The sequence below is a fragment of the Crocodylus siamensis genome, chromosome 4 (genome assembly GCF_052110815.1).
Source record: "Crocodylus siamensis isolate JL-2025a chromosome 4, ASM5211081v1, whole genome shotgun sequence".
Classification (NCBI taxonomy): Eukaryota; Metazoa; Chordata; order Crocodylia; family Crocodylidae; genus Crocodylus; species Crocodylus siamensis.
In genome coordinates this window covers 116,028,493-116,040,745 of record NC_143398.1, presented here as the reverse complement: position 1 = coordinate 116,040,745, position 12,253 = coordinate 116,028,493, and the positions used below count along the sequence as shown (strand labels likewise).

Below are 12,253 nucleotides of genomic sequence, written 5' to 3'. Positions count from 1 at the left end.
AGAAGCTAAAAGCTACAAAAAAAATCAATGACAAAAACTGGGAACTCACTTGGAAAGGCTGCTTAAGTTCTGTATGCAGTGCGAGCGGCTGATCATGTCTGAAGTGTATGAATCAGTGCAAACTGCTGCCAGCTTCAGTGAGCAAATGGACAGATGAGCAGGGCGTGGAATGAGATAGTAAAAATGTCATTATCCTTTTAGGCATGTGAGATTCATTGGATGTTCTTTCCACTCTACAGGTTAACTATTTGGTTGGCCTCTTAGCTTCTGAGATGGCAGTCTGAATTTGATTAATGTCAGGCTCATTGTCTATCCTGTCTCCTCCACCCCGCCTTTTCTCCACACTGTGATCATATGATTCAGAAATGTTTTTGCTGTTGTTGTTACTGTATTCTCTCTGATATATTTCCTTTGTGCAGTTTTGGCTTTTTACTTAAAGTTTCAACATGCTATGGGTTTCCCAGCTGCTAGATAAAAGATATCGTCAGTGAAACAAATACCAGTTTTTCATGGAGTTTTCACAAAATAATACTTTTGTTTCCATGCACTATATGAGCCCAGAGGAGTCAGAATGAGATACACAGTACAAAAGGGTGTGATTATTCACAAGTATCTGCTTGCAGGAGAATCACACAACTCAGTAGAGTTTGTATGCGGGGAGAGGAATGAATACAAAACAGTGGTCCATGAAAGGGTCCTCCATCCTCTGGAAATCACTGTATAAATATATAAAAACAAACAGTCATACCCAGGCCAGTGATCAATGATCAGTGTGAATAAGGCTACCAAAAAAGCCAGAGATCAGTTTCCATGTGGGAACAAATCCTGAGAGATGTGAAGCAGCTGCAATCCCCAGTGAAGGCAAGAGTTTGACCGTATTTTTTCCCAGAGATTGACTGAAGCACTTGTCAGAAAAAACAGGACTGCAGTGAAATCTAAACATTCCAACAAATGCACATACTTTGAGATACCATCATCAACCATGAGTTCACATGCTCAGTTCTCACAACCCTCTGAGCTAGCACAGTATGCAGTGTGTGAACATACTGAAACAAGCTTACTGTGTAGTGCCACTATATCCCAGGCTCTGAGCTTGTTAAACTGTATAAATTACAAGAGTGGGTGTGCTCAGTACTTGGATGGAAAATCCACTTGGTGCTTCAGGAAGCAGTCAGGTTTATTCAGCAAGTGGCACCCTGGCACCCTTACTTTTGAGTTAGCTTGAAGAAACTCCTTTCTGCTAAAGCTAGCAAAAAAACACTCTTGCAAATGGGGCATAGAATTAACGTTCTGATTGTCAGCAAGTATTAAAACATCCCCAACACTTTTCATAAGAGAAGGGTATTAATCTGTGTTCAGCTCAAACTTCAAATGCAACATCATCATAATTTACCTCTAAAATTCTCCCTTTTTAATGGCATAATATTAATTGTGCAAAACAGCTGCTGTATTCTACCTCATAAAAGGTTGAGCCACTGATAACATAAGATACTGGCTCAAACTTTCTGCATACTTAAGGCAACATCTGTCACCATGGAAACTGGTAGAGCAGATTTCCTCAACAGAGCTACACCCATTCATACCTTGGGGAGATAAAGATACTGATTGCCTATGCATGAGCTCATGCACAAAACCCTGACTTATCCATCCATTGGCTCTTACATGTGGCAGATGCACTTGACATTGTGAACCACAATGTACAATATTTCATAATGACATGGTGGGGTTAGGAAAGTGGTAGCTCAGCCTACCATCCATTCCACTTTCTTCCATAACCTCCTCTGATCTACTGTGGACATTAGGATCCTGAGGAAAAGGGAAAGGTGGGCAGGGAATGTGAATATGCAGTCTTTTTCAAAGAACTATAGTTACAGGCAAGTAACTTTTATTTGTTCCAAGTGTCCTCAGTACTTCCCTGATCATGGGGTTAGCAAAGTAGAATTCCTTCCTTTGGAAGGGGCCTAATTAAATACATTGTAATACTCCTTTATCACACTGTGCATCTGATCAGATGCCAGAATGAAGGAATAATGTTTTGTGAAAATGCAAATGGAGCTTGACAGACTTCTAATATGGGAATAGTCTGAGATAGGCCCTGGATTCATAGTGTGGCCATCACAGAGGACAGTCCGGTTGTCTTCTGTCCTCCATTGATATGAAACCAGACGCCTTTATGTACTCTATTTTTCTCTTTGAGATATCATCGGTAGAGCTTTGTTTTATGTAGTGTTCCAGCAGGACTGCTACTGCTGTAACCATTTTTTAATCACTTCCTCCTGAAAGAAAACTTCTGTCTGTCTGTACAAAGAGGAGTGAACAAAACAAGGTAGTTCTAGTGAAGAATAATTCGCTTGCACTTCTTTAGGAAAATTTTTGTTTCTGTCTTCAGCAGTTTGGGATTTTTAAAGTATATGGCCACTTAGTGTAATGACATTAATTCTATTGTCTTCAAGAGAAAACTAGAGGACATAAAGGCATCCAGTTTCATATTAATAGAGGACAGAGGACAGAGTAGTAGAAAACCAGAACGGTCCTCTATGATGGCCACCCTACCCTGGAAACAGACTTAGTTTTAATTGAGTGAGCAGCACCAAGCCCTTCTGGAGAAGAAACAAACACATGTCTATCGCACTCTTCAATCCAGAGGGCAACTCATATAGAAAGGCACAGCAATGTGACTGCTTACCCTTTACACTTTTCCCTATAAGAGGCAATTATTATAGGGGACTTTTTTGTAATAGAAGGCTTATTCCGTTATGTTTGAGGCATGTGATTTAACTTCCCCTGGATGAGTAGAAGTGAGGCCTATGAAAAAATAAGGGCAAGTTTATGGATTATTTAAAATGGAATTTTGTTACCACCTTGGGGAGACATTTCAGGTGTGGCTGAAGGATCACTGACATCCTATAAGGATCCTATAAGGATTTTGTAAAATCCTATAAGGGGAAGGTCTTCTATTGTCCTTATTCAAGTGAATATAACAGCATCAATAAAAGCCACCCTAACTGAAAGACTGCTTAGAAGAGAAGCTTCATGAAGTAAGTATTAAACCAAGGTCTTAGTTCTCTAACCAGATGACAAAAGTTTATTAGCTGTAATATAGTTAAGAGAGTCCAGAAAGAGTTAAATTCTCTCTTTCATTAGATGAAGATTTAAAAAAGGGGAAAAAAAGAACACACAGAGGATATAGGAGTCTCAAGGGTTTCAAATGAAGCAAGCGCTCCAGCATGAACTGAATAAAAACTGAAGCTGGCTAGATATCTTTATTAGGCAATTGCAAGCAGAACTTTCTGCACAGAAGATTGGAACACACACAAGTTGGCCGTTTCCTGGAGGTTACCAGAATTTCCTGTGCTTATTCCACATGGGATAGTTTCATGTATTTCAAAGTCCCATGCCATCAAGTGGAGAGTCTGGCTCCAGATGGCAAATCCAATTGCTTTGGTTGGTCAGGAGGCTTGGAATTTCAGGTAGACAGGGATAACTCCCTTGTGATGAGTCTGCAGTAGATCTGAGAAATGCTGCTGCCAAACCCAGGCTGGAGTAAGCAAAATAACTTCAGGCTTTGCTGTCTTGATTTTCCTAAAAACTCTGTGAGTGAGAGGAAATGGGTGGACCACACAGATATGGTTTACCCCCTCGCCTAGAAGAAATACATACACTACCGACTGGCTGTCTGCTCCTGCTCTAGAGAAAAGCGTGTAACATTTGGTTTGTGGCTAATAGATGTCTCCCTCTGGATACCCCACAGGGAGAAGATGTCACTCGCTACTGAGTTCTTGAGTGATGATTCATGCTAAGCATGTAAATCTGTGCCAGTATATGCCTTTGCCTGCCCAGAAGAGATTTATAGGAGAAATTTGGTGCACTATACCCTGGTTTCACAGAGCTGTGGCCTCTTTGACACAGATGGCTGAAATCGCTGCCTGTGCACATGAGATATTACTTTAATATTGCTGGGAACTACTTGAACCACTCCATCATTTTGATGAGGGAACAAGGACTTATTACGGCTAATTCTACAACACTAAAATGGCGTATTTTTCTTCCACCCAGAAATTCCAATCAGCACAATTTGTCAAATTCTTTTAGCAAGTTCTCCAGTCCAGCCTGGAAGCCTCCCAGGAGACTGTGGATAACAAAGCTGGATGGACAAATGCAACTGCTTTGAGGACACTGCATTACTAAGTCCAATTTCATATTTGCTATATACTGTTTTGCTAGTAACTGTTGTAGAGGCTTCATTTTTAGATGTGCAGATGAAGCTACATCCATGGCAATGAGGTCATAAGGTCTATCTGCCTAAGGAAAAAGAGCATTGTTTTATGCTACTGCTGTAACCATTTTTTAGTAACTTCCTCCTGAAAGAAATTTGTCTATCTGTACAAAGAGGAGTGAATAAAACAAGATAGTTCTAGTGAAGGATAATTCACTTGCATATTTTTGGGAGAATGTTTCTGTCTTCAGCAATTTTCGATTTTTAAAGTGTATGGCCACTTAATGTAATGACATTAATTCTATTGTCTTGCAAAACAGACAGATATAGCCACACTCTGGTGCTACTTCCCATCCTGCCAATACCCCTATCATAATCCCTACACGACCTTGAAGTACAATAACTTGTTAATAAAAATATTTTAAAAAGGAATGGTACATATTTTCTTAGAGATGCTGAGGAAAGTTCATATGTTCTGGGGGCATTGGGGCTTTTTATATAGCCAGGAAAATGTGTTGAGCCTTGTGTGGGGGGGGGGTTGGTTTTGTCTTTGTATATTTTTTCTTTCCATGTGAAAAAAACAAGCCCCACTACCTTATGCATCTTTCTTTTAGCTCTTAGCATCAAGAACAAAGTATCTGTGCTACATGAGGTCTGGAACCAGTAACCTTGTGATATAGCCTTTGCCATGTATAGCTGCACAGCCCTAAGTATTACAAGAGCTCCTTTGAACATCAAGATGCAGAACTGGAAGCGCTGGATCCTGTAGTGCATTCTCTCAAAGAATGGCTCTTTCAGTAGAGGTTGATACTTGTGAAGCCAAATATTTATTCTCGGTTGGTTCTGATGTCAAAGGATTCATAGGCACTGGCACATTGAGATTGCTTCCAGTCATGGAAGTTGACCCCTATGCCAGGAGCTTGCCAGTCTTGTTAACCTATTATTTTAGAAGGGCTAGAGCTGAATTTTTTCCCAATGCTTACAGACTCCTTCATGTCAAAGCCAAAGGCTTAGTACTTCCAACATCACAGCTAGAGCTGTTTTCTGAATGTGAGGTAAAGGGACTGCAAGCAGAACAATGAGAAGACAAATGGACTCTCCCCCAGCAAGTTAAATAATGTATTGGCACATTGAAAACACACAAAGTGGCAGGGCAAGAGGCATGCCTCTTGGAACCTAGTTTTTTGCACTCTACTGTGACATAATGGAATCAATGATTTACTCCAGAGCACTCTATCAAGAAACAAGAAAAAGAGGGAGCTAATTAAACCCTAGTGGAAGAAGCAGGGGCACTGGGAATGATCCATCCCAATTAGTCCAGGTCAAATCATCCTGGGAAATTCCTTATCTGTTTGCTACAGTGACAGAAGAAACTGCAACTTGATGTCATCTTCTTTGAACTTGCCCAAACTGCAAGGGAGGATTGGGTCAGGAGAGCCTTCCAACAGGCCCAGCTACTAGCAAGCTTCTACCAGTCCAAACTGCAGCATCTTAGCATCCTAAGAGAGGGGAATATTCAGAGGACACTTAAAGATCAATCAAAATTGACCTTGCCCCCCCCCTTTTTTTGGCCACTTCTACAAGCAGAGGGCTTCAGTGATCTTATCCTAATCACAGACATCTTATTCCAATCTTCAGACATGTGTAATTCTATTTATTTATGTTTTATTAGCTTGGTATTTGCTTCTTTTCCAGTATTTGGCCACCTGGAATTGAAAGGTAAATACCTTATAGAAAAGCAGCTGACTGTTTCAGAGATACTGCACACTTAAGTACTATGCCTCCTTCCTTCCAGTGTGCCGCTGCTCCAAAAGGAGTTGACATATTGTCTAGGGACAGAAGTTATACAAAAAACAGTTTAAGTAATCAGACACTAGTTTAAACCTGTAACAGAACAGAAGTTCAGGCACATACACCAGTTTCAAAAAGGCTGAAACGGATTTAAGATAAACTTCGTTGAATGTAGTATCAGACTCAACTGATTTGGGTCAAACTGGTTGATGAAACTTCTGTCCCCCACCCCTTCCTGGCTCAAGTGAAATCACAGTCCCCCAGCATCCCAGCATCCCTTCTAGCCCTGGGCTGGGTTGCAATGTCTGCTCCAGTAGAGAAGGGTTGCAGGGGGGAAACAGGGACTGCCCCCCACAGGTAAACCCTGGCTGGGAAGGGGGTTGAACTTCCCTTCTCCCGAGTACAAAGCTGCCTATGACTTTGGACTACAAATCCCAGAGGCACTTGGAAGCAGAAAGAGGAAGTGATGAGAAATTGCCTGGTCCTGGTACTGTGATTCTGGACTGCAAATCCCAGAGACCTTGGGGGCAGCAGGAAGAGGAAGCAAACATACAGCCCATACTGGCTATATGCCGGACAGCCATACTCTAGCACTCCCCAGCTTCTGGCCTGAGCCACTGCAGGCATGTGGCTGTGTTTCCTGAATCAAAATGAATGTTTGTCCAATTGTCTTCCAGTTTAATCTCTGCATTTTAGACTCACTTGCAAAGACTGAATCAATTCAGCCTCAAGCTTTTTGACTGTTTGTACTGAGCCCTTTTAGACAACTTGAAAAAGCTACTGACATTTTGCAGGAGAAAAGGGAGTTGTTAAACTCCACTGAAAGGACAGAAACATTGGTTTACTTTTCATGAAAGAAAAAGATACCAAACTTTCTTGTGTCCTCATAAAAGAGAGGGAATGCTGGCTTTTAAAGTCTTACCTGAAAGACCCTGACATTGTTAACTGCCTGGATCTCAATTTAGGCAGTTTAGAAAGAGTAAGAAAGGGTTTAAGCCAGCTCTCCTGAGAGATTTGGTTTGGGGTGGTGGTTGTTTGTCAGGGAGCATATATAAATGGTACTTTGAAGCAGCTTGAATACTACAGCTCCATCTGAATCATACGATCACAGTGTCATTAAATCATAGGTGTCAGACACTGAAAAGACATTAGGCCATCCAGTCCATCCTCAGTTATCACATAATGCAGTGATTATCAACCAGGGTGCCATTAGATCCTTCTAAGTGTATCACAGGGTGCCTCACAATATTCCACGTGCAGGTGGGCAAACATCTAAAAAATTCACAAAATAAAGCCAGAGATTTCAATTAGGAACCCACAGTGTCAAAAACAGTCTGACTTGTCGTAGTCTTTTTGAGCTCTTTGTAAGAGAAAAATTGCTCTATTATTTTTCCGTAGTCAAGAAACAAGTGAAAGCTAAGAGTTGGCATTTGCTAGGTGGTAACTTGAGTCTAAAAAGGTTGAGAACTACTGACTTAATGCCAGTTTTCTGAAATGATTTTAGACCTGTTTTTATCTCTAGTTACAGTGCTTGTATAAATTCCTTGCAATTACTATTTTATAGTCTAACAAAATCTCAGTGATACAAACTATCCTCAAAAGCCAGCTCCTATTTTCCTTTTTCTTACTTTTTTTCACTTCTGCCTACGTGACCTTAGACCACTGTAAACAGCAAATTCACATTCCACACACTGTGTGTGAAGTGATATCAGTTTATAACATGATACATTATAATGTAAAGTACATGGCTTTTGTTGAAGTTTACAAACTCAATGGGCTAAATATTAAAATATTATATATAATATTAAATATTAAAATATTAAAATATTAGCAGCCCACCTGGGCAGCCCCAGGGGGCACCACCACTGCAGAAGGAAGAACTGGGGCCCTCCACAGCTCAGGGATCACTTGACCCACCAGCATCTTACCCCTGGCCACAGGAGACATGGCAGGTTCCACAAAAAAAGAAAAAAAAAAAAGGAACGGGCACCTCATTGTTTCTGCTGTCAGCCTGCCTCTCCTGTGGCAGGGGGTGAGCTGTTAAAGGCCACAACATTACAGATAGCCATGTTGCAAACTAAACTACATGAGGATGCGATTTAGTTTGAAATGTTGCAAACTCATTTAAATCATAAAAAACCTGCACACGTGTGCAGCGTGACACAATTAAATCACTGGAGAGAGTCCAGTGAAGGGCAAAAGTGGTAAGGGAGCTGGGGAACATGACTTCTGAGAAGAGGCTGAGGGCCCTAAATTTATTTAGTCTGGAGACGAAAAGACTAAGGGGAGTTTCATAGCAGCCTTCAACTACCTTAAGGATGGTTCCAAAAAGGATGGAGTTAGACTGTCCTCAGTGGTGACAGATGACAGAACAAGAAGCAATGGTCTACATTGCAGCAAGGGAAGTTTAGGGTAGAGATTAGGAAAAATTCTCTCACGAGGAGGGTAGTAAACCACTGGCACAGGTTACCCAGAAAAGTTGTGGAATCTCCATCCTTGGAGGTTTTAAAGACCCGGGTAGACAAAGCCTTGGCTGGGATTATCTAGCTGGGGTTTGTCCTGCTTTGAGCAGGAGGTTGGACTAGATGAACTCCTGAGACTCCTTCCGACCCTAATTGCCTATGATTCCTCAACGAGCAAGGAAGAAAATTCCTGTCCCCCAAGGCAAAACAGAATAACAGTCTTGATATATTATAGTGGGTATCAAAAACTGGAGCATTCCTCATTTTTCCACTCTACGAACAATTAAAACAGGCCTATGGGGACATCTCCAGCATAAATAAAAATGTTGGGGCTTTTTTTGTAAAAAAGCTGTCTGTTTTGCGTGGCATTCCCATGAAGCATACTACAACAGTTCTGTGCAGATACTGTGCGTGTGACAGTTTTCCAGGCATGCAGGGGCCAGCCAAGTATGTGAAATGTTCAGTACTTTTTCTCTTTGGCAAAACAGTTAAAATAAGCTTTTTTAAATTGTATTTTTCTGTAAAAATGTTCAGCTGAGACATATATATTGCCTTGCTTGAATTGTTCAAGAAACATCAGGGGCTTTTTCATAATGAACATGTTAGATTTTGGTTCTTTTAAGGCAGGAATTCTCCTTTTGGTCTCCCCTTTTTGCTTTTTGGGGAAAAAGAAAAAAAACTGATTTCTGACTCTGCATAATAAACTTACAAAAATGTCAGTAATAATTTACATTTTTGTTAGGAGCAGAAAGCAACTCACCATCCACATTTTTCCAACGGGCTATTGATTAAAAGTATGTTTTCTTTGTGGGCCTGATTCTGTTCTGTATACAGCTTGCTATCTAACTGGCAGTTCTGTTGGCAGAGCCACTACAACAGTATAGTCCCTGGTAAATCAGGTATCAGTCTGCTCCAAGGACACGAACACTGAGATTACCACTAAATTTCAGGTGCATTGTACTTTTTTTCCCCCTTTAAATACACAGAACTGGACTTGCTCATTAGTTTCTAATTCAATTCCCTACTTGATCACTATCGCTGATCATATTTCCACGTTCCACATCTTTCAGTGAGGGCAATTCTTGCAAAAGTATCCTGATAACATTCTTTAGACTTGTCCAATATTTTCAGTGGCCATTTTCAAAATCTCTCTGTTTTCTGTCTGTTGTCTTTTAAACTACATATGAATTTGAAGTGGGGTGAGTGATATCTAAGTGGTGCTATATAACTACAGTATGAACATCACCGTACACAATGGAGCCAAAACCCTGCATGAGAGGGACTGGAATAAGCGATCTTGGGGCTTTCTTGGACAAATGATTTCTAGTAAATGAGGGCAATTTAGCTTGATGGTCCAAGAGGCCCTTTTCCAATCCTAAGTTTCCTACTGGTGCTTTAGGAGCTTATAATAAAACCAAAAAATTTCTGATTTAATATTAATAGTACAGCACTTATAGTTCAGACACCTGATTGGACTTGCCTCATTTCCATTGTTCTGTCCCTACATTAATTTTTTCAGACTCCAGATTTGTCACTTTACCTCATGGTTTAAAATAAACCAAACAAAAAATTCTCTACCAATTTCAATAAGAGTTCGGATACAAAAGTTAACTATTTGTGGTGAAAGGTTCAATAGAGTAAAAAAGCGGGTTCATTTCACTCTGGGCAAAATAATGGGCCAAAATGTTTTTTTATGTTTTAAAATATTTCAATGATAGAATCATAGGCTTGGGTCACTGGGTTAATCATTTCCCGGGTCATTAGTCCAGCCCCCTGCACAACATGTGCTGCTCCTAAATCATCCCAGGCAGCTATACTATATAGGCCAAAGTTACTCAAGCCCCAGCCCATGGGCAGATCCAGCCCCCGGCACCACGTCATCTGGCCCATGGGACCCCCCAAAATCTGTGGGGAGGTCCTGCATAGTAGATCAGGTGCACAGGACCTGATCCTGGTGTAGAAGGGCCAGGGAGGTGCTCCAAAGGTCCCCAGAGTTTGATAGCAGCCAGGCAGAGGTGGCATTGGGCCCTGGAGCCCAATCCTACCGACTGTGGGTGGTGCAGGTCCCCACATCTGATCCCAGCTGGGCAGAGGTAGAGCAGGTCCCCAGCCCCTTATTCCAGCTGTGTGGAGGCAGTGTAAGGCCCCCAGCAAGGCAGAGGTGTTGCAGGCCCCGGGGCCCAATCCTAGCTGGAAAGAGTCAGCATGGGGTCTGAACTTAGTGCATGGGAGTGGCATGAGGTCCAATCTGGCCTACAGACTGGCCTCATACCATTCATCTGGACCATGCGACTAAAACTGAGCACTATTTCTATAGGTTAACCTTGTACGTGGTGATTAGGTACTAATCTATGCAGTGTCTTGATCCAGCCACTATAATTTATTTCAGCCTTTTGGGGTTAATATTAAACATGTTTCTAGTAGTATGAAGAATGAGACAGGCACGACACAAACAAAACAGGAGCGGAACACCCAAAAGAGCTGACGGCCTAAGGGTTCCTGCCTAGAGCAAGGGATTAAAGCCTGATGGTTCAGGAAAAGGCAAACAACCTATGATGCACCTGGCAGTCAAGTAGCAATTTCACTATTCATCTTCCAGACTCCTTAGAGGTTTCCTGATGTTACAAGAGGTGGCTCAAAGGCAGGTCTCAGATCAAATATCCATTGTCAAACTTTGGAAAAGCTAAGTCAAACTTTCTGCCATAGCCTGCTGTTTGCTCACAATATGCACACACCTGTCCTTATATTGCAGAGCACACAAACCAACATAAACTTAAAAAATAAATATTATTAAACGTGAGGCCTATTCATAGTGTAGCTGTGTGGCTGTGCCCTCACACTGATAGCAGACATTAGTGTGCTTATGTTTGAGGTTATACTCCAAGTGCTGTGTTTGCTTTTTTGTAAACCTGTGATTCACTGCTGGAACAACTGATCCAAGCACACACACAAACAGAAACCCAAAGAACATGTTTCTTATTAGGACACATTACAAAGATGGGGTTGTACCAAAAACTCAAGTCCTAATATCCTTGAACTTTAGAGGTGGATAATATCCAAATCTGTATATGCTGCTAAATTCTGCAAATGACCTAGTAGGCAGGTCCTCAGCTGGCAGAAACTGCGGTAGATCAGCTCAAATCCCTGGATCTATAGCAAGTTACCCTAGCTAGTTTTTATCCTGTAACTCAGAAATGGGTTGTTCCCTCAAAAATAACCTGATACAATACAAATCTAGAGCAGAGTTTGTCTTTATTTCATTGCACATCACTTAGCTTAAATGTGTCAAGTATGGGGCCTCCAGATACAATTTTGCATCACTTAGGTTAATGAACAGCTCAGTCCCCCAGTGCTGGAGTGTTATTTGGTTATTATTACCCTGAGGTATTTTGGAATGGGCATTATTTCATTAGCTGCATGGGATTATAATCTAACCGGATGCTCCCAGGAACATCCAAAGAGCAAACAGTGTCAATTTCTTTAATAACTTTCAAAGTGAACCTTAAATCCTGTCCAAATCATGCCTCCTCTGATTTAATTAAAACACACCACACATACGACAGTGTGCTGTGAGTCATTAATAGCATTAATTGGAGGCAGGATATGAGCCTTTTCTTTCCCTCAAAAGCCCACAGCCAGTGAAAACTTCAAAAACACTCCCAAAGAGAGATCTACAGTACATCTTTTATTATTTTGTGATATGTTTCAGGTGTGGAGAAAGGGGGCATATCGCTAGGTTTTGCCCACAGAAAGGATTTAGTGACCAGGCACAGGACTATCCTCA

At 41.3% G+C, this 12,253-nt stretch overlaps 1 protein-coding gene across 5 annotated transcripts in view; it reads right to left on the bottom strand.

The window, feature by feature from the left end:
* Positions 1–12,253, bottom strand: part of CALD1 (caldesmon 1) — a 280,641-nt gene that overhangs the window by 75,776 nt on the left and 192,612 nt on the right. Inside the window, exon 1 of one of the 5 annotated variants that reach the window (XM_090043518.1) lies at positions 50–156. The exons of the other annotated variants lie outside the window; for them this stretch is intronic. Coding sequence (XP_089899644.1) covers positions 50–96 — 47 coding nt within the window. The 5' untranslated portion in view covers positions 97–156. Of the gene's footprint in view, positions 1–49; positions 157–12,253 lie in introns of those variants that run through there. 5 annotated transcript variants of the gene reach the window in all.